General features: G+C 51.2%; 4 protein-coding genes and 4 pseudogenes across 4 annotated transcripts; 5 read left to right on the top strand and 3 right to left on the bottom strand.

Moving 5' to 3' along the window:
- Positions 1-824: 824 nt before the first annotated feature.
- SAPIO_CDS1943 lies at positions 825-1,613 on the top strand (annotated as a pseudogene; the record flags this gene model as incomplete).
- Positions 1,614-1,956: 343 nt separating this feature from the next.
- On the bottom strand, positions 1,957-4,662 carry SAPIO_CDS1944 (annotated as a pseudogene; the record flags this gene model as incomplete).
- Positions 4,663-5,314: 652 nt separating this feature from the next.
- On the top strand, positions 5,315-7,838 carry SAPIO_CDS1945 (uncharacterized protein; the record flags this gene model as incomplete). Its single annotated transcript, XM_016785102.1, has 6 exons — positions 5,315-6,361; positions 6,440-6,966; positions 7,021-7,052; positions 7,121-7,324; positions 7,383-7,618; positions 7,674-7,838. The coding sequence occupies 6 exons, from the start codon at positions 5,315-5,317 to the stop codon at positions 7,836-7,838; spliced, it is 2,211 nt and encodes a 736-aa protein (XP_016645399.1).
- Positions 7,839-8,480: 642 nt separating this feature from the next.
- SAPIO_CDS1946 (uncharacterized protein) lies at positions 8,481-10,638 on the top strand (the record flags this gene model as incomplete). Its single annotated transcript, XM_016785103.1, has 7 exons — positions 8,481-8,966; positions 9,034-9,261; positions 9,324-9,523; positions 9,584-9,686; positions 9,752-9,997; positions 10,073-10,259; positions 10,313-10,638. The coding sequence occupies 7 exons, from the start codon at positions 8,481-8,483 to the stop codon at positions 10,636-10,638; spliced, it is 1,776 nt and encodes a 591-aa protein (XP_016645400.1).
- Positions 10,639-11,049: 411 nt separating this feature from the next.
- On the bottom strand, positions 11,050-16,051 carry SAPIO_CDS1947 (annotated as a pseudogene; the record flags this gene model as incomplete).
- Positions 16,052-16,698: 647 nt separating this feature from the next.
- On the top strand, positions 16,699-18,492 carry SAPIO_CDS1948 (Uncharacterized protein; the record flags this gene model as incomplete). The annotated part of the gene is made up of 3 exons (XM_016785104.1): positions 16,699-16,968; positions 17,072-17,305; positions 17,374-18,492. 3 exons carry the CDS (start codon positions 16,699-16,701, stop codon positions 18,490-18,492), a joined length of 1,623 nt encoding a protein of 540 aa, XP_016645401.1.
- Positions 18,493-18,759: 267 nt separating this feature from the next.
- On the bottom strand, positions 18,760-19,631 carry SAPIO_CDS1949 (uncharacterized protein; the record flags this gene model as incomplete). Its single annotated transcript, XM_016785105.1, has 3 exons — positions 18,760-18,960; positions 19,066-19,220; positions 19,286-19,631. 3 exons carry the CDS (start codon positions 19,629-19,631, stop codon positions 18,760-18,762), a joined length of 702 nt encoding a protein of 233 aa, XP_016645402.1.
- A 1,483-nt stretch (positions 19,632-21,114) lies between these two features.
- Positions 21,115-21,753, top strand: SAPIO_CDS1950 (annotated as a pseudogene; the record flags this gene model as incomplete).
- Between the last annotated feature and the right edge of the window lie 386 nt (positions 21,754-22,139).

Genomic DNA, 22,139 nt, shown 5'->3' on the forward strand with positions numbered 1-22,139 from the left:
AAATAGTTTGAAAGTCGAAGGGATTCGGAGGTCAATGTGTGCTTGAAAGCAAGGGTGGTAGGAAAACAGGAAACGGTACGTGATGTCAAGGGCAAAAGCACATGTCTTTACCCATTCGACCGTGACGACATATACTATAACGAAATCCTCGAAATCGTTTCATTGGAGAACTGAGCAGGGACTCCCGACATGGAAAGGAAATTTTAAATCAGAGAACAGAATATGGGAAGGATACCAATCGAGGAGAATACGACTACGCATTTATTGATAAGCTCCATCCAATTATGGGGAGATCGTCATTTGACAACAACAAACTGGATCATATTCATCTTGTCTACCTAACTCTTTTTTTTTTTTTTTTTTTTTTTTGGCGTTTGGCACCTCATCTGTTCCGGATCAAGTTCAAGTTTAGTGAGGATTCCATATTATTACCTGGGCTTTCTTGAAGGGCACAGTCTATTAGAGAGCAAAATAGTTGTCAATATATAAAGCGGAGGATCATCTTCAGGGGAACGATATTCTCATTTCACGCTACTCCAGTTCTTTTCCGAGGCGAGCTTCCTCGTCTTTTTCGGCCACGGGGTACTTTTTTCTGTTTACTTCAAGGCCAACCCAATGTTCCATTTTTATCTTGATAGATTCAATCGAGTAAGCCGCTCCGGCATGCCTTCGGTCACCGCATGACTCATTTCGGATAATATCGTCGCTTTTATGTTGCTTTTATCCCCTTCCATCAGTTGAGGTTCACAGCATTGAGCCCATCTCGCCACCAAACAGGAAAAAAACGGAAACACTGAGTTGTATACGACCGCCTCTCCGCTGCCATGTCTCAATTCCCAGTGCCTATTGCTCGCGCCACTCCAGGCGACATCGAGTTGCTAGTCGACATATCGGTTCGGAGCTTCAAAGAGGACAAGAACACCCAGTTCAAGGAAAACGCTTACGGGTCTGGGTGGTTTAGAGACTGCATGATGGGCGTAACCCGCGACTACATCAGCAACATGGAAGACCCGACACCCGGCCGCGTAAGGCTCACCGTGCTCAAGGCAGTCGACGAAAGTAGCGGGCGAATTATTGGACACGTCACATGGGGTGAGCAAGGGCTGGAGGAAGTTTCGCGGGAGGCCCTGGGAACGAGGGAAACGGGAATCTCAGTGAGAGAGACAGGGAAGAGAGATACCCCGAAGGATGAAACGACGACAGGCCGTTCAAACGAGACACCTCCTCAATCAACTGCTAAACCAGGGGTGGCAGAGCTGGAGAAGCTCACCAGCAATCATATGAATTCCTTCGTACAGAGAATCATGCCCAAGGGGGCAAGGTGCATGTTCATCTGTCAGATTGCCGTGCACCCCGAATTTCAGGGTCGCGGTATCGGCAAAACCCTGATCCGATGGGGCACTAGAAAAGCCGATGAGCATGAGGTCATTTGTTGGGTTCATCTTTCTGAGGCCGGGTGGACCGTGTTCGATAAACTTGGGTGGCAGATGGAAGACAGCCTGACCGTGGATCTTGACGAGTATGCGGACAACATCCCCGTTCCTGGTGGTGAAGATAGATGGGGCTCTTACACATTCCGATGTGCTGTACGGCAACCGGGCTTGGAAACTTAGTACAAGTTAGTATGGTTACACAGGGGCTAGTTATTGAAAGGTTAGTCGACGATGATCTCGTGCGATAATACGCGACGGTTCTACAGTTCGTATAACAGAGCCGTCAAGACATTTGGGAGGCTCATGTAATAACCATTTGTATGACACTTAAGCGGAAGCAGACTCGCATATTCCGAGGCAAGTACAGCTTGCGCCATCAAAATTTCACCCCAGCTAGACTCTAGTATCACGACGTGAAGAACCCAAGCAGGTTTGCAGCTGTCACTGACACGCAAATATTTTATAGAAAATAAAGTTTTCAAACCCAAGATACATCAACGTACAAAAGGAGGAAAGACTATTCCTATGCAAAAGAGCCATTTTCGTTCGCATATAAACCAACGATCCTGCTCCATTGCGAGTCTTCGCCGATTTGCAATGGGATCTTAACATCATCCTCCGCTCTGCCGTTTTTAAGGTTTAAGGGGTCGCTGAAGATGAGCTCTCTGTCTCCCATGGGAATACTTGTTCGGAAGATCGCCTGGTAGCGTGTTCCCTTCCGGACGTCGAGACACACGAGGAACTTGCCGTAATACTGCGACTGAACGACGACCATGATGAGCCCGCTAGCGGCCATGGTCTTCATGTTGACGGGAGCGTCGATCGAAAAGCCATTCTCCGATCTGCGGGAGAAGATGCTGTTGAATGGTCCTCTTGTTATCAGCCGATTCGATGTCTCCTCCTGCAACAGCTTTGCCAAGATGAGCTGCTCGTCGATGCCAGATACAGAGTGCAACTCGGAAACGCTCCTGCAGAGAACTTGACCGCGGAGAAAGTCTCGCCACGGCCACTCCGCCACCCGAATGCTCTTTGAAACGAGAATGAAGAAACCCGCCAACACCCAGCAGAACATTGGAATGTTCATGGGATCTATTGGATCGAGCCTATTGCCGATGGTGAAGGCGGCTATAATACCTCCCCCAGAAAAAACAGCAGCAAGTCCGAGGATAAACGAGACGTAGGGGACACAGTATACTCGGACACCATTCTCCTCGATGATCCACTTGTTCATTCTCACATCTGCTTCCGAGATCTTGGCCCTGATTTTCATGGCCTGTTCTTTTTCGCCTAAGAGCAGTGACAGGCGATTGTGCTTTGAGGAGTCTTTATACTTTGCATCGTTGTCACGCCCAGATCCTCCTGTTGAAAAGGCTCCACCCGGCTTGGACTGTGAAATATTCCTCACCATGAATGTCTCTGAAAGTGGCGATAAGGGTAGTTCAGATGGCTGGCTCCAAATCTCTCTGTATTTTGTTGTCGATAGACTGTAGAACGCTTGGCAGGTTGGAGACTCGGTTAGCCTCACTTTTCTGGGCCCTCTGAGGGCTTCCGCTCCGATCCATTCGGTGATGATCAGGATGATTTTGGGACTGGTGGATATGATGGAGACCAATGCTGTTATTACATCTTCCATGGACTTCAATTTCAGTTCCTTGGTTGCAAATTGGCCTGGCTTAGCGGAAGCGTCATGAGGAAAGGCCTCGCATTGCTTCTGGGAGTCGGTCGAGGCGGAGGCTGGGGCATGGTGCCATGATAGAGTGGTGCCCACTAGCTGCGGCATATCAGCTGGAGGTATAGGCCTGACCTTGGTCGTACCATCCTTCGCGTCGTCATTATTATCGGCGTTTGTGACCGAAGAACCTTCCTCTGCTGGGAGTCCCTCAAGAGTAGCAGTCTGGCTCGCGCCGGAAGATTCGGGCTTCTGATCAGTGGATAGAGAGCCCTGCCGTGCCGTCTTTCTATGCCTCTCTATTGCTTCAATGTTGGCTTTGAGAGTACTGTATGCAGCATGCGCCACCTTGATCTGTTCCATCTTCGACGTGCCCACGTATTCACCGTCGACGTCCTGGTACAACAGTGTGGTGAAGTTATCGAAAGTCGACCGATACAAGACGGAGCACAATTCATAAGAAGTTGTCGACTTGACTGCGAGACGATTCGTTCCTCTCAACGACACGAGAATATATTCCAGGATTTGAGTCACAAAGAACAGCTGCATAGAAGCGTCAAGCCAATATCGTGCGCGAAGATGATTTGCTGTAGACTGCGTCGTCTGGTCCGAGTTCGTTGCATTCCCCGAACTCAATGACTCGACGGCCATCATCATGTCTCGCAAGGGGTCGGGCGCTCCCTTTCCCCCGTGCTGCCCACGATCATGACCACCGACCATGGCTGCCGTCACCTGGGACCTATCGATCGAGCTGGGGTTGTTCTCTAGGCATTGGTGTACGGCGTCCTTTAGCGAATGAGAAACAATTTTGAGCTTGGTGGAAATCTTTGCGATGCATGCCAGGACGCCCTCGTGCCAGTCAACTCCGGATGCAGCCCGACATAGGCTCCTGGCAAGCACCGCAGTGATACAGTTGACGAACTCGACGTAATCTTCCGGGCGACATTCCGGCTCTCTGGCGGGCTCGGGAATGACATCTTCCCCACTATTTTGCTGGCCCTCGTTATCTTCGTGATGTTCGTCTTCTTCTTCTTGGTCGTCTTCACGAGTGCGGACGAATCGCTCCAGAGCCTGCCTCGACTCGTTATACAGGTGCTGCGACATGAGGTTGGGATGGCGGTTGGCAATGATTCCCTGCGCATCCTGCACGATGAGATACGTAGCGACCAAAGCCGAGTTGGCCAGGCTCGCCAGCATATCGTACGCCGGCTTTGTATCGTGTGCCAGCGCATCAGATCCCCGAAAGCAGATGGGTTCCTCGGGTTTCTCAACAACATCAGCGAGCCGGGAAACCTCGGCTCTCCACAGCTCCTCTTGGACGGTGGCAGAGACTCCATATGGAATGCTGTCTTCGATGTTGCGCAATCCTTCGCGAACAATCACGTCGGGAATTGATTCCGGTTCAGAGTATCCCGTGAAGTAGAGTACCCTCTTCATAACACCCGCCTGGGAAACCGAAATTGGGGTGTCGATGGTGGGTGCATTACCCGACTCGAGCGGAAAGCTCTGGTGTCTGGACCAGGATCGAGAAACGCGCGGTTTGGGCTCTGCTGTAGCCATATTTGAGCATTTGACGGTGAACAAGAGTTTGAAAGAAGAAAACGTCGATATGGTTGTAAGCCCGCAATGGTCGGGAGGAAAGGACGGACCAAGGCAGTAAAATATTAGTCTCGCGACAAGGGAATGAAAGAGATTTTTCGCGAATTCGAGCTGGTTTGCGCAATTGAGGCATCCCAAGAGTTCGCCTTGGGCGACCAGCTCACATCTATGGACAGGTTTTATCCAGTTATTCGCTGGGCTGGCTCGACTGCGCTCAAGAGTGAGAAAGTCTGGCCAATTGTTTCCGAGTGCAACTGCAGGCGGATTCTTCAGAGGCAGTGCTGAGCAGTCTTTTTACACTTGCACATTCCGCTGGACAAGCAGCATCATCTATCATTGGCCATGGCTTGTCACCGAAAAACATCGCTGAGGGTGTGATGGATACCCGATGTGAAAATCTGAGGATGAGTCGGATCTTGCCATTATAGAATTCGGTCCGTTCCGCGATGCGGATTTTTTGCTGTTTCCCTCCCTGGAATTGTTAAATATCTGCCGACGTTCTTGTAAGTCACGCAAGGAATCCTTTGCCTCACTGACGGCTTCATGCTCAATCTCCCTTGTTGACCCTAACCTCCCTCTCCTCTCCTACCAAAATTCACACAACATTTGCGCAATGTCATTTGAAATCTATCAGGAAAAGCTTGGGTGGGCGAAGGCAAATATGGCACCCTCAGTGTCCGATGGCGACGTCACGGAACTCGTCGAGGGTCCTGTCGTCCCCGAGAACATAATAACCCAAGAAGCTACCACGCCATCTCCACCTCCAATTCGCCAGAAAGGATTTAAGGATGTAACCGTCATATCATCCCAGACAATGTTTGGCGAGAACGAAGAGATAATCCCGACAGCTCAGTACGCCACACAACCAAAGAAACGCAATGAAGAAGCCCAGAAGCGCAAGCACAGCCGATGGGCTTTGCTCCTCCGGCGAGTCGTGCAGAGGCGACAGGATCGCGACTACTATTTGCGAACAGAGCTCTGTGTCCAGTCCAAGAGCCTGTGCAATTCGCTGAGGGAACTTATTCCTTATACCTACGACAGCATCGACATCTCGACCCATCCAATGGTTCTACCGGCGCCGTTCTACGAGCTGTTCTTCAAGAAAGATGAGATTGAACAATTTTGCCAGGACGAAAACAAGGCCAAGCCTCTCCGCGACGAAATGAAGCTGGTGCGCGATTACATCCGGAACGACAGACTAACGCTCAGCCAACTCGACAAACACTCCTCCCTTTTGAGCCAGGGAAAAGTCTCCTTCGAAGCAGCATGGACAATCTTTCCCCCCAACGAGCTGCTCCTATATGTCGATGGGGATGAACTAGAGTGTTGGCTGTGCCGAGATATTGCGAAATCCGCACAACTTCCTTTAACCTGGGTGGTACACGGAGTCCGCGTCGATTTCGACGGCAACCGCCTAGGCATGACGAAAAAGAGTTGCGTGGTTTCTTTCGCTCAACGCGTAGATGGGGCAATGAACATCTCGCAACTGCCACTCATCCCCGTCAAATACTTGCCAAAGGGGGAATGGGCAAGTAAGAGAAGCGCGCTCATCGCCAGGGGTGAGAAGTTTCGCGAACTACTTGGACCGGAGCTCGATAGCCATGCCTACCAGTATTACGAGGGTCCTATTGTTGGCAAGAATATTCGTCTTGACTCGAAGGTATGTCATCCGAAGGGACTTCTCGACTTGGACTTCCCGAGTAGTTTTCCTTTCTTTTGCTAATCACTCTGCGTTTAGATCGCCCAACCTGTCGTTGTCGATTATCCAATGTACCTGAGAACCAAAGAACCCGATGCCATTCAATTGCTAGACGATGGAACTCGGCCTTCTAAAGGTTCGGATTCCGACTCCCATGCCGACTCTGACTCTGGTTCCGACGTCCAATCTGATCCGGAGGGTGTCGAAATCTTGGACAATGGTGAAGCCGAAATTGGGTCAGATGGAAGTCAGCCCAAGCAAGCGTTTGAGAAACTGACGACTTCTCATCAAAAGAAATACGGCATCGCCAATATGGAGGACGTTCTTCTTCTCTGTCCACCGCGCATACCTGCATACTGCCTCAAGCTCAAGGCATGGGCCTGGGTGGTTGTCGATAGGTTGCAGCCTGTCGAGAAGAGCGACAAGGCATTCAACTCTCTCAAGATCGATAGGAATACTAAAAGTCTCGTCCGCTCTCTTATTACGGGTCACGGAAATAGCGAGGCCGACGTATTCGACGACATCATTGACGGAAAGGGCAAAGGTCTTGTCTTGCTACTGCACGGGTAAGGTCTCTGTCTTCAAAGTGTGAAAGCTCAAGCTGACATGGATTCCTGCAGCAACCCTGGGATTGGAAAAACTTTGACTGCGGGTAAGATGATAACGTTCAACAATGTCTTTCGTAGCAGTGCCCAGGCTAACCCAAAGGTCATTCTATAGAGAGCATAGCAAAGCTTCAAGGCCTGCCGCTGTACAATCTTTCCGGTGGCGAGCTAAGTGTGTCGGTGTCTCGTATTGAAGAGAGGCTTAAGGAGGTATTCGAACTCAGCACTCGATGGGGCGCAGTCATTCTCCTAGACGAGGCCGATGTGGTCATGTCAAAGCGAAGCTCCAACGAACTGGAAAGAAATGCGATTGTTGCAGGTAAGGAGGCTCAGAACTTTCTCTTGTGTCTATGGTCATTAACACTTGCCCGTTTTAGTCTGGCTGAGGATGCTCGAATACTTCGAGGGAATCCTATTCCTCACGACGAATCGGAAAGACCAATTCGACGACGCCTTCATGAGCCGAATCAATGTCAAGATCCGACTTCCCGATCTAGATCAGGAGGCGCGGACACATATCTGGAGGGCCATGGTCGAACATAACAAGGCAGCGGTGAATAGTGAATCATGGTCTGACACGGCTTTCGAGGCGCTGGGGAAACTTTCAGTCAACGTATGACTCCCAAACAGCCCTTTATCTTGGATGAAACTTGCTAATAAATGTATAGGGTCGCGTTATCAAGAATATCCTTCGGACGGCCGCGCTTCATGCTCGGTCAAGTGGCGAATTACTCGAGCCGAAGCACGTTCAGGCCATTGTCCTCGTAGAGTTGATGGAAGACAAGATGATTAACGAGGTTACGAAAGCTTTGGATGAGTTGACCACCGAGTGAGCTGTTGAAAGATAACATGCGTTTCGGTATTCATATGTATTTCGCGTTTGAGTGTACGTTAATGTTCGAATTGAAGTGATAGTCTATCTAAATATGATAAATACGCAGGCTTGCTCGCGTTTAGTCCGTCCACCCCCGGTTTGGCTTAGTAGATCATCGACACCTTGGCCGTCATCTAAGTTAGCTAGTTGTTATGTCCGCGATAGAGACGATGTCGCGTCGTAGCTTGGCGATCTGCAGCTGCTCGTAAAGATAAGAATTTGGATAGACACTTTTTAGGCGCGACAACACATGTACGAGTCAAACTATTACCAGTTTAAGATTGGCTCGCATATTTACGGACGGTGGCTACTAGAGGAGGATCTTGCCACAGCTTCAGAGCATGTGTTAACTTCGTTAGATAAAGCTAATATTCGTAATAAGACGTGGCATTGTATGCATCTATAACAGGATCGAGAAGCCCATAGTGCTCGCCAGGATCTTTCCGTCCCGGCTAATTACGGCAGGGGACTACTTTGCCCTCTTCCCGCAGTAGATATCCTCACGATCCAGACACTTGGCCGCGCGACATCCCCGCTTTATCACCGTTAACGGGTTGAATGTGTGGTAGTTGCCATTTTTCGGAGTGATCACGATATCACGATGAGTCCACTCTATTTCATCGCAGTTGGCGTACTCCTCGTGACCACACCCCGGGCTTCATCCCAGCCTGTAAACTTAGATGTCGATCTCGGTTATGGAATTTATCGGGGCTTTCACAACGACTCGACGAGCCTAAATATCTGGAAAGGTATCCGGTACGCCGCACCGCCCGTGGGTTCCCTCCGATGGCAGGCTCCAAGGACGCCAGAGCCGACGGGCGAGGTTATCACCGCCGATGAGTTCGGTCCGTCCTGTCCGCAAGCTTTCCCATCAATGTCACGTCCAACCGTCACATTCGTACCTGGTGACGAGGATTGTTTGTTCCTGAATGTATACTCACCCGATGTCGTGTCGGAGGATAATCCTCTTCCAGTCTTCATCTCGATTCACGGGGGTGGGTATGGCCTTGGAAATGGAAACCAGGATATGACGGACTTTATGGCTGCCAATGACAACTCCTTTATTGCCATCACTATCCAATATAGAGTAAGCTATGCTGAAGGAGGCGATTTTCTACTGATAAGTTACAAGCATACGCTAACCTGGCCGTCAGCTCGGCGCATTTGGATTCCTGGCATCAGCAGAAGTCAAGGATCGCGGCATCCTCAACGCAGGACTTCTCGACCAGAGGTTTGCCTTCGAGTGGGTCAAAGAGCACGTATCCAAATTTGGCGGTGATCCGGATAGAGTGACGATAGCGGGTGAATCAGCGGGTGGTGGATCTGTACTCCTCCACTCAATTGCTGAGGATGGTGGTTTAGGTGATAGCTTGTTCAAAAACGTGAGAGATGCGAAGGTGGAGGCTCCCAGGGCTTGTTCTGAAGTGACTAACCAGCTATACAGATCATTGCGGCCTCGCCTTGGGTCCCTACTCAACCGCGATACGATGACGAGAGTCGAGCCCAGCATTATCGGGATTTGGCCGAGGCCTTGGGCTGCGACGCTGCTGACGCTTTCGATTGCTTGGTGGAGGCCGACTCACTTGAGCTTCAGCGCGCCGCCAATCTCGTATCCTCTTCGGCGCCAACATTTTACGGAAACTGGTACACATTTCGGACATCCGGTAGTTTGCCGGAATTTATGTGGTGCTAACTTTGACATAGGGCATTCATTCCCGTCACAGACGATACCTACATCACTGGACCCCCAAGCATTCTACTCGCTGGTCTAAAAGGCAATGTCAACGGTGATCGGATTTTGATCGGTGTAAGCAAGCTTCGCATGCGAAGTGACGGCTGTGAGGCTCGGGAGTATCTCTGACCCTGCTGTAGAACAACGCAAACGAAGGCCCGCTTCTCATTCCCCCGACGATCCGAACCGAGGATGATCTTATTGCGTGGATCAAAGGAAACTTCGTGAACCTCTCAAGTCGAAACATCTCAGGTCTTCTCGAAACGTACTCAAGCACTAGCGAGCCCGTTGACTCCGCCGCTCCCCGGTTTGAGACCAGTGGGCTGGGACCCGCGACGGCCGTGAATGTCAGTCAAGCGGCCACTGGCCAGCAGCAACGAGCATATGTGAGTGGATGAGGGCCTCTTAAAACCTAGAAAAGCTCAGACGGGCCAGCTAACGTTTGCTTTTCATCAAAACAGAACATGGGCGCGGAGGGCGCGGTAAACTGCCTCGGCTACTGGCTGGCCTCCGCCTTTACTGGAAACAACAAGACGGCCTGGTATTATCAATACTCCGTTCCATTCGCCCTCCACGCCACAGACTTGGCAGCGTACTACGGCCCGCCCACTGAAAATCAAGGGCCTGATTTAGTTACTGCTTTTAGAAGTACATCATCCCGAAATCGTTCATTAACGGAGCGGAGGCTAACAGTTGGAAAGGAATATACGGCAATTTCATCACTACTGGCAACCCTTCCATCTCCAGCGAAACCGCGAATGGCATTTCCTCGGGAGCAAAAGAACAAATGGAACATCCAGCAAGCGACTGGCCTGCATGGGACGACGAAAAGCCCACGATGCTGAACCTCAACCAGACCGGCGGGGTTCCCTACTCGGCCTATGCACCCAACGGGGCCCAAATTACCCAGTTTAGGGAACCGGGGTTGAGGAACGATTTTTCTGTCGTAGATGCATACAATTGGGAAGGTGGGCGAGGGAGAAGATGCGAGTATTGGAGGGAGATCGGTCCATTTGTACCTGTCTGAACTTGGATGCACTTTTTAACGAGTTTGTCCTCATGAAAGTGTGGTCTGAAAAGGTTTCCTCAATGAATAATTTGCTACAAAAAATAACTTCATTACCACAGATGCCGATCTTGACAGGCTCGCGACGTGTGCCAGCTGGCGGGCCCATATCTTCAAGAAATGGCGACTCTGGCAAAATCAACGGCAGCATGGTCAAGGACGGCAAGAAATTATTCCACCTAGTAGCAGGCTGTTATACCACGGCAGTCTTCAATACATCCCGGGAGGGAAACTCTAAGGCGACTTAAACTATCGTTATAGTTGTCTCACACCCTGTATCTAGAAATCCACGTTCCGAATCCTTGTTTAAGAACATTAAGACAATTCCAACCCGCTTCCATGCTTGGTCGCTTGTATTTGACCTCTCCAATACTAACAAAACCGCACTCCCACCTGCGTGGCGTTTAAAGAGGAGGAGACAGCAGTACGTGGCGTCGTCGAGCGATCTTGAGCCCACTGTGCAAGAGCCGCAGCCCGGACAGTCTCCCGGCCAGCAGCTATCCTCGTCGTGCCCAGTGATGACGTCTGTCCGTATGAGATCGGTTTTGACAGTAAGATTACAGCCAGTCCCAGCGGATACCTGGGTCTTAACTTGGCTTGCGCCCCCCGAGTTTTGGCCTACCGTCCTAAGCACAACAGGAATTACCTTGCTGGTGACCGTTAGCTCCGCCCACTTCACGCCGCCCGTAGCATCGCCCTCGACGATGGGAATCACGAAAGTGCGGTCATCCTCGACCTCGGCAAGCATTTGCGTCGTAGGATCGTCATACCAATCGTCAAATATAATCTGGCCATCTCGAGAGGCCCAGGACCACGTAGGTGCCCGGTACGGCGAGAGCTTCTGCGGTTCATGGGCTACAGGGTCTTGCCCTCTCTGGTCGTCGGGGTGCTTCATAAACCAAGCAAGCTGCCCAGGGAGATATTCCTGGAAAAGACCAGCGAGGTATCGAAGTGGCGGTCGGGTAGCCCCGCCGACTGCAACTGGAGAAGGCAGCTGCGATATCACCTGAGCCACGGCCGAAATCGCGATGAGCTTATCGGAGCTCTTTGTAAGCCGACGGGCCGAATACATCTCAACTAAGTTCATCCACATCATCCCTGGTGAATACTCAGCCGAGGTCTGCGAGATATTAAGTAATTGCCGACCAATAGGAGATGGACCAGTCGACATCGGATCGCGCGTCGCGTCGCGTTCGGAGCAGAGTCGCTTATTACAGCACCAAAGCATCTGATCCTCTGTGAAGTGGACGATGCGACGAGAGAGAAGACATTCCTGGAAGGTCCAGCCTCGGCTAGACAACGGCGGTACACCACGACCCTCTGCAAGAGAAGGCCGTAGGAATACGGTTTTCCCCCGGCTGTATCGGCTGACCCGGAATTTTCGATCCAGAGGTTGCTGCCACAAAGGCCCGCCAAATCGCTGCGGCCCGAGGAACCCATCTTGACTGGACGACGCCCGCTGTGCTGCTAGGGTTAGGTGGGAATTCTCGTAGATCTTGCTCATTAGAGCGGCCTCATGACGCCATTCCCTCTCGTCGTCCTGCACAATGCAGAGAGCGTCTATCCAGAGATACCTCACTTTCAGCTCCCGACAGACAGAAATGGCGTCCTGGACTGTCCTGGGTAAGGAGGTTATGGATATATTGTCGTAATGCGCACTGAGATTCCCCGCTACGGTCCGGACAAATTCAGCCAAATTCTCCCCCCAGCAGTAGCTCAATGCGGCATAGAACGCATTTCTGTGGATATCCTGCCCGAGAACAAGCCGTACGGTATCCTGTGGATTCCTTACTGAAGCTCTAAACTTCAGTGGCTCAAGGTCGATTAACCGATGCGGTCGAAAGGCTGGATCTGGCGTTGAACAACATTTGTGGTGTGTCATACAGTCTTTCAATAGGCGTGATATCCAGTATATGCACTCCGCAGACCTCGTGTCAGTGATTACTAGCGAAGAGGAAGGGAATGGCCCTGTAGGATGAGGGCGGAATATCATATTTTCTGTATTGGCTATTAGCCTTGTTTCGCAACCCCCAGACCCTCAGGAAGTTAATTTAACATTATAACACACACCTCGGAGCTGGTAAATGCTGATGGTAATTGGTTCCTGTGGCGGGTCGGCATCAGAACGAGGGAAGTAGCAGGTGACGTTGCATATATTCTGGTTGAAGATGGTGATGCTCGAATTATCGGGAATCAAACACAAGCCTTCTTCTCCAATGAACCGTGGGTGAGCGCTTAACATCTTCAGAACCAACTGGCACCCTACACACCCAACCACCTCGGCAGACGCACGGTAGTCTGCGAGTTCGTGCCATGATTGACCTTTGTCACGACCTAGAAGTCGACAGAGAGAACAAAATAAAGGATGCGGTTTCGAGAAGAAACGATTGACTCTTTTATTTGCCACCTTCGACATCCTTCGAGGAGTCGAAGTACTGATCTCACTCTTGGTGACTTTAGAATATCGGTTTTCTAGAAGTTTGTGGGAAAGGCAGGGCGTCATTGTCAAGTTGTTCCATGAAGCATTGGAAAAGCGGGGAACACAGCCCTGCTCGATTCGGGTGAAGTTTTTACGGTGTAAAGAGGCCTACCCAATTTGGATTGGGGCTCTTGGCTTCAACTTCTGGCAGCACACAAGTCAGTCTTCGAGCAAGTTGAGGTTTTGGGCATCAATTGAGTTTTGGTTAAAAACACACTTCTTCGTAACACTGATCCTTCCTCGAGCTATATATGGCAAATGCTCGTTAGGATCAAAAATTAGACAGCACGGCCAAAGGCGGCAAGAAAGTAATTCCACTACATCACAGGATGTTATATCACATCTGTCTTCAACATATGCCGGGAGGGAAACTAAAATCATCCCCGGGAAAGAAGCTCCCCCTAAAAACCTCCCCGAGGGAATCGGGATCCTGATTCCACCAAGCCGATTCCTGCTGCATGCTCCAGGGATTGTCGAGCGGCAAGGGTTCCGTGGTATCGGCTAGCGCACCTGAAGCTCCCGTAGCAGTCTCCTGCTCGGGAACTATCGGAAGCCCGGGTGTCTGGGTGACTGCTACGCAAGAGGAGACTTCGCCAACATTAGAACTAGGAGATGTGTCTACGGATTGGCCGGGGGATCCAGCAACAAATGGGGGTTGTCTCGGCCGCGAGTTCGGCTTCACCTCATCTTCTTCGTCGGCGATGTAGGTGCGGATACCGCGTGAGATAGCGAGTGATGAAGTTGAGACCCTGTCAGTTTGGGGACATGTGGTAGTCGCTAGCGCCTGCGCAAATTGGAGTTCCATATCCTCATGCTGCGTTGCTCATTAGACCACACTCGTCGAAAAAAAAAGAGCAGAGATGGATGGGTAGAAACGTACAAGTGGCCTTAAAGTCATCCAGTATTTACCAAGTTCCTCCGTGACCTTCAGATGGACCTTTGCTCTCTCCAACCACTGCTCTTCAAGCATATCGAAGGAGAGACACCGACGTATCTGAACAGCCGCGCATACGTAGGCCCCGTACCCGACAATAGGCCATAGCTTTGACACGCAGCCCCCGCCGGACAGGTACCGCTCCGTCATAGCTGTGAGCTTGGTCGAGCCCTCCCAGGCCTGTTCAGCGGCGAGCCGCTGCGCTGATTGCGAGAGGATAGGCGTCTCGGCCCTGCAGGCTAAAATGGGCACTACCGAGGAGTGCAAGTATATAAGGCAGAGCTCGTAGAGATATCTGAGAGAGAAGGTTCTACTCGGCTCCTCGGCCGGGGTGGATGTCGAGGTGCCGTTGACGAGGATATACTGTCCAGCGATGGCCATGCGACATGGGAGGTCCTCCAATCGTTTCTCCAAAGAGCAATACTCACCAGCCCATTTAGAGGAGTTTTCAGGTTGGCTATGGAATGACTGGATGAATTGCTGCACCTCGCACCTAGAGGCCAATCTTGTCAGACGAAAGTTTGTACGTTGGGCAATCAGACATGTCAGACTTACCAAAGTCCTTTGACAATGATTAACAGAGAGTGAAATCCAATTTTTACCACTCCTGCCAATTGAATTCCACCTGTCTTGTCTAAAGAACACGTAGAGATTTCGGCCGAGTCACGGTCCTCATCATCAACAGGTAGGGGCAGTCCCGCAATGTCTGTCCAGCAGTCAACAGGGAACCGCGACTTCTCCTGACTGACGCACTTGGTGAGCCAACAGGCCCAGAAGGATCTCATCCCCTGGTCTTGTAGTATGTGGCGTTCTCCAGCTAAGTTGGCAGGCGAGGTTTTGGTGTTGGCGCGATGAAAATGGAGCAGCCGGGAGGCTGAGTACGCAATAGCTTCGATGGAAAGATTGCAAGTTAGAAATCAGTCCTGTATTAATAAAGTCGAAAATATCAGGAACAGAGAGTGTTGCTGTCTTGACGGTGCGTTACCTGTGTGCATGCCTGTCCTCGTCGTCTCGGCTTTGGCAAACCAGAACAGAGCGAGTACCTGACAAGTCTGAATGAGCTCGAGGCACGGCTTGTCTGCGTTTATCAGAACTTGCTGGCTAGCTAGTTCTGCCCATTGCCGACCAACTGACGACCAGTCCGTCAGAGAGATTTCTGCGATGGAAATCTGGCCTTGAAAGATTCCACCTGGAACCGCGGGAAGAAATCTGATTCAAAAGATATGAGTGAGTCCAACTGAGTGTTACGAGGACTTTTTTCTTCGTTCTATTTGTTTGATCAGGGAGAGATGTCTCACATACAAGGATGCAAAGGCAAATATGGCGAGGACCGCACGAGGGCAAGCCGTGCCAGTTGTGTACTCGTCAATAAGTTGCCTCTTACGAAAAAGCAAATGGGCCTGGTAGTGTCGTTCGAAGTATATTTCTATCAGGAACAAAGCTACTTCTTTCGACACCTGAACCGAGGCCGACACATTTCGGTTTGGTTGCAGTTGGCCACACGACGGTGGCGGTCTATAGTGCGGTTGAGCGGCAAGACCTTCCTGCGTCGTAGGTCTGAACTGGGCCCCTAGGGCGGCAGCAGGACCAGCAATCGACCGTCGTGAGCCGCCATTTTGTTGAGGCGACGACTGTTTGTTAGGTTGAGAGAGGGGCGTCGTCGCGTGGGAAGAGGCCGTGCTCTCCGCGCTTTGCTGCTGTTGCTCCTTCACCTTTGAACGCTCGAGGGCGAGTCGCTTGCGATCGGGAGGGCGCGGATAGACACACTTGATATTGATTCGTTGGCAACGACGACACTCGGGTCTCTCGCGGTTGCATTTCAGCTTTGCGTAGTGCGATGTTAGCAGGTGGACGTTGCTCAGAAAATCTCCGACCGAAAGAAGAGGAAGATAAAATCCGTGGGTTCCTTCGGTCCACTCGGCCGGAGGCTCGGAGACGGTTGCCATTTGCTGCCCATGCATGCGTGCGTTATTGGTTCCTCAACCTTTTGTTTTCGGCAGCGCAGACAGGCCACGCCGGTGGAGTCTTGTTGCTGGCGATTCATGGTTGCGCATCCACTGCTTGAGGTTCGCGCGAGATTCCTGCGTGGGGTGTTCGGTGCTCGCGAGAATGCTACAATTCCACCGATGTCAGAAAAGATAAAGCTTCGGGGGAAGCGAGACGGGAATCGAAATGCGGAGCCATGTTTTGAAATGGTCGGGCCGAACATGGAAGTCTTGGGCCCAGGGATGCCTAACAATTGACACCATGGCTGACGCCCAGACGAGACCGAGAGAGAGTTGTGGCACAAGCTAGACTAAATCTACGCGAACACTAATCCATGCTCAGCCATTCGGGCCAAACAGGTCTGGACAACAGTACCTTCGTAGACACTTTCTTCCTGTTGGCTCGAACTTGACCAGAGCATCTCATGAGAATCAAAAATCTGGGGAAGCTAAAGACAAAATCCGGGGCCCCGGATTCATCCCGTCGTCTCGGATGCTCTCCCCACAAAGCTTGAATTACATTAAATAACGTTACGCATCCTTTCGGATCCTCTATTTTTGTCTATCTCCTCTAATATTCTACCCTAATTAGGAGACCCCATCTAGTCAGGAAGCATCCAAAAATGGAAACAAAGGCCGGAAGCAAAGCCGCCCGTGACAAGGCCGCCACCGTCGAATATGCCGAGAACCTCCTCTACGCAGAGGACGGCACGGTTCGAAAGCTTCCCATTCCCTCCAACGATCCAAATGATCCCCTTAATTTTGGACCGTGGCGCCAGCGCCTCATAATGATCGCTATCTGCGTCTATGGCATCGCCGGGTTCGGTGTGGTCCAGTCCACTCCCCTCTTCTTTGGCGAGCTTGTCCCCGAATACATGAAGCAGACGCGAGGCGTAAGTTCTCTCACATGCATCAGTCCCCAAGAGGCAACACTGCAAATAGAAATAGAGGTCTATAGTTGGTAGTAACTGGTAGCTGATGATGCCCAAATAACAGACGTTTAACCCTGAACGCATCTCGGATCTTGCCAGCTATCCATCTCTTTGCATGGGATTGGGCAACTTTTTCTTCGTTCCCCTCTCTATGGCGCTGGGTCGCCGTGCCGCCTTCATTCTCAGCAACGCGATACTATTGTCGGCCATTATCTGGGCCGCCAAGTCCGAGACTTTCGAGTCTCACCTGGGGGCTCGTTGTCTCCAGGGTCTCACAGCGGGTGTCTCTGACTGCCTGGTATGCCGTTCTTCCAATTGCCCCTAAAGTATCATCACCTCGCTTACGCATTATTTACTTACATGTAGCTCCCCATAATCATATTGGACATTTCTTTCCTCGACCGACGCGGTGCACGCCTCGTGACCTATTGGACATGCACCGCAGCAGGCTCGTCGCTACTCTTGGTGGCCGTACCCTTCATCATCGATGCCTCGGATGGCAACTGGCGGATCAATTATTGGTTCTGGGCGGCCTTTGCGGCCTTCTCTCTCATCGCCGTCCTTCTCTTGGTGCCCGAGACTCTTTTTAACCGCGGCGTCGCTCACCACGAGGGCAGGGTCCATACCACTGACACCTACGGAACCCATCGGATGTTTGATACCGCGGAGGAGGCTAGGGCTGCCGGTTTCAAGATTGACGACAGAGACTCAACTGCATCAGAAGCGCCCAAGACGTTCTCCTATAGGCGCCAATTTAGCCCCGTTACGATTCAGCCCTCGGCCATCAAGCGCTTCCTCGGTGCTTATCGGGATATTTTCACCTGTCTCTTGGTTCCCGGCACCTTCTGGGCCCTTCTTCTCAACAGCGTCTTTTTCGGCGGCCTCGTCATCCTGAGCATCACATACGCTCAACGTCTCGAGATGCCACCCTGGCTCTTCCCCCCGTCGGTCGTTGGGACCGTTCAGGTCGGAGCCGCCATCGGAGCTCTGTTTGGCCTAGCATACGGACAGGTAACGGAGCCCGTTAGCCGCTTCTTGACACGTCGGAACCGTGGGATCCGCGAGCCTGAGCACGTCCTCCCCAACTTCGTCTTCCCTTCCGTCGTTGCCGGTGTGGGTCTCATCATCTACGGTGTCGTGGGCATGGAACCGGAAAAGTACAGCTGGGTGGGCATCCACGCCAGCTTCGCCCTTTTCTACTTTGGCTTCTGCGCTATTTCGGCCGTGACGGGCATCTGGCTCAGCGAGCTTCTTCCGCACACCTCTGGTCCGGCTATTGTGCTTGTCTGCGGTGGACGTAATGCTATTTCGTTTGGTTATAGCAGCTCCTTTACCTCATGGATTGCCGAGATGGGCTTCCGAGACACGCACATCTTGTTTGCCGGCATCCTTTTGGCGCTGGGACTTTTGTCTATTCCTCTGTATTTTGTAAATGGACACATTCGAAAGCTGTCTCACTCCATCCCCTTCCTGATGGCCTACTGAGAGCGCATATGATATGGTTGGAATAAGTAACGAGGACTTGGGAATATGAATATTTTACAAGTAGTTAGTAAATAGCGAGATTGTCTCATGAACTCATTTCTACATCTCCCATCAATGTAATGCTATATATAGTCTTCACGGATTTTATTCTTTTTTCTCCGCACACAAATTATATGAGCTAAATTATTGACAATAGTATAGTAATGCACCTAGTTTGAACACAGAGTCAAGGTATGACTACTTTGCTAGATATAGTTATCCTAGTCCTCACTCCTCTGGGACTCCAAGCAGCTGCCCTCGCAACGTCCCAAGACCTAGCTCACGATCGGGAGCCCAGACGCTTATCACAACCTCGTCTCCATCTTCAAGGAACGTTAGCGTTTCCTCGCCCCTAGTAGCTGCGGGATGTCTTCCGGCCTCTGACAGCTCGAAAAGACATCCCAGAGTTCGAGAAGACGGGGAGTCATTCTATTCACAATGGTTAATGTCATTGTCAAATCCTTACGGATATGCGGAAACCGAAAAAAAAAAAAAAAAAAAAAAAGGAAGTATCAAGAGGAAATGGGGGCGTACCGGAGATGAGACGGTGCCGGTACCAACTAGGTCGCCGGTCCGCAATCCGCATCCCGAGGAGGCAAGATGTGCAAGCATCTGACCCGGGGACCATCGGATGTCACGCAGATTGGAACGGGTAGACAACAGAGCTTGGGTGGCATTGTATCTCGGTCCTATCTTCATTAGCTGTCTGCATCGCCTGATTCACACATTCAGTGCGTGCGGCATGAAAACTCACTGAATACGGACACCTCAAATTCGAGGTTCCACGTGGGATTTTCATCCCCATGACGCAGATGCGGTGCTAATGTCGAGCCGCCGCCACGCAGGTCCAACCCCGACGGAGCGCACCGAGCTCCCTCCAGGGCGTCCAGAGTCGTGACCCAAGGGGAGATGCTGGTGGCAAACCCCTTGCCGTTAAAGGGACCGAGAGGGATCATCTCGGTAAACTGGACGTCGCGAGCCGACCAATCATTAAGCACGACGAATCCGAAAATGTAGTCTTTAGCCTCGTCGGCTGCGATGGTCTTGCCCATAGGCAGTGACTGGGAGACGAAAAAGCCCAGTTCGGCCTCATAATCCATTTCTTTGCTGGGACCGAAAGAAGTAGTTAAGTCCTTAGGGCTCCTGATGATTCCCGAGGGCCGGTGGATTCTCTCGGTCCCACAAACAACCGAGGACGCCCGGCCATTGTAACCAAGGGGCATCCAGTAGTGACTTGGAGGTGTCGAGGCTCCAACCAGTCTGCTGCACTATTACTCTCTGTCAGAGGAGCAAGCTCTTCCACCACGGTCATCTCATAAGTGAAAAAGACTTACATTATCGACATGAACGTCTGCACACATGAAATCGGTAAATGCTCCAATATCAAAAGGAAGATGCATAGTAGCTTCAGTCATGGGAATAAACACGGCCTGGTTGAGTGGGACACTCGAAAACAGCACCGAATCCCGGTCACTAAGCCAGTTGATAAGAGTGTTTCGAAGCTGCCTCCTTATTACCGAAGACAAGTTTGCAATCTTGCTTAGGTCTCTATGACCAAATAAAGACTCGCCTCCGGGCTTTGAATCACACAGCCACGTGTTCCGGGAGACCAGAATAGGCTCCAAGACCGATAAATCGACGATGAGATCGCCGATGGCCGTTCCAACACGTCTCTCAGGCTATCGACAAATAATTTAGTGGCTTCTTTTCCTCACGACTGCTTCCTCTTCATCAGCAAGGAGCTCCAGGCACACTCACGTGAGATACTGTACTGAATACTCCGAAAGGGATATTGGCAAAAGTAAAGGGGCTGCCGGAAGGCACAGAAATAGGCCAAGACACCATCTTTGCAAAAGCTATAACCAAAGGATCTGCCTTTGGTGTCACAGCCTTTATGCGTGCTGTATGCTGTATGCTTAAAATATTGGGACCTCAGTGGCTCTACCTAGGTCTGTCTCTGATGGATGTTTTGCCACTGAGACTCCTCTTTCTTTAATTCATCGCTAATCATTGCTAGTTCGCCGACATTCCGCTTTTCTATCTGAGAGTAGACCAAGCGTCCGAACGTGTTGAAAATTCACCAACTACACTGGAAGACCTTCATTAGATAGGGAGCGGAGGAGCCGAAACCATTTGCCGGAGTCTAGGCTTCCCAGGGATTTGCCTCCAGAGCTCTCGTTCCAAAGATCTACGGCGTTTGACCTAACCTCCCTCCATTGACACAATCGTACCAAGTTCGGCCCGACACCTATGGGGATGCGGAACAAGCCGGCTATGAAAGATCATTCTTAAGGGGGAGGCGGAATAGCACTGAGGGTCCGAGAGGGTCGCTTCAAGGTTCGGGCCGAACCACCCCCAACCACGAGACCTCCTCGAGTCCAGGCAGGTCTAAGAAAGATGAAAGGAAAGGGGCCAAAATTTATTCCCCGAAATCGATAAATGATGTATTATCCAAATCGTTTCACTTTGCAAACCCCGTGGCGGCGAAGAAACGTCCCTATTGTGAAATCACCGTACAAACGCCACATGGAATTTTCCTTTGCATTCATATTCGAAGCCTTTGGCTTTATTCCAAATTTCATCATGAAATCTTCCGGGATCGAAATTCAGTCTGCCATACCTAGTCCAGAGGGTCCAGCGGCCGTCAAAGAAACGGATCATTTCCAAACATGCACACTTCCACGGCCGAATCGATACATCACTACTCACGATGACCAGTCCGGCAAAGCCATCTACTCAGACACAGTCCCGGAGCCAGTATCCTTCTGGCATGTTGGTCCCAAAAACGAACCCGCAGCTTTTGGATTGGGATACGTGACGGATGCGATGCCGGTTCGTCTCACGCGCAACCAAGACCTGACCGACTTCTACCACGGCCACCGGCGGCGGAAGCAGAGCGGCCTTGTCAACCGTGGGGGCTCCGTCTTGCGCTACGTTGACTATCCGCCGCGGGCCTCGTCGCCTATGCATCGCACAGTCAGTTGCGACTACGCCGTTGTGCTTTTCGGCAAGATGGAATGTTTACTGGACTCGGGCGAGCGTCGCACTCTCCATCCGGGAGATACGTTGATACAGAGAGGCACAATGCACCAGTGGATTAACCTGGAGAATTCCTGGTCTCGCATGTTATACGTGTTGCTCGACGCGACGCCAGTGGATATCCATGGCGAGCAGCTTTGTGAGGAACTTGGAGGCATGGAGCGTGTTCTACGGTCTCGTTGATGACGAGCCAGAGCGGAGTGGGTATGTTGTCGCCAGCCTTTGGATTGGCTGAAGATGACGGGGCTTGCAAGTAACAAAGAGGGACGTTAATTTTGATTTCACTGTATAGCATTGGGAGTTATTGTGTCTACCATGTAAAGTTTGGTTATATCAAGAGAATAATCAACTCGTGATTCTAGTCGACGCCTCGTTTTGGACATACTTGCGCACCACAATCGGGGGAAGACGCCGAGGCATTGGTTTACATGTAACTGCCAGAAGATAAGCTTATTAGCCCAGATGATGATCCGCTGGAAAGGATGAGGAGATTTGCCGGCTTGACAGCTCTCAATCCGTGGCAAAAAGGGGACCAATATCTGTCTGTCGGAACACATCCCGCTCGCAGG

The sequence above is a fragment of the Scedosporium apiospermum genome (genome assembly GCF_000732125.1).
Source record: "Scedosporium apiospermum strain IHEM 14462 chromosome Unknown SEQ_SAPIO_0077, whole genome shotgun sequence".
Lineage (NCBI taxonomy): Eukaryota > Fungi > Ascomycota > Sordariomycetes > Microascales > Microascaceae > Scedosporium > Scedosporium apiospermum.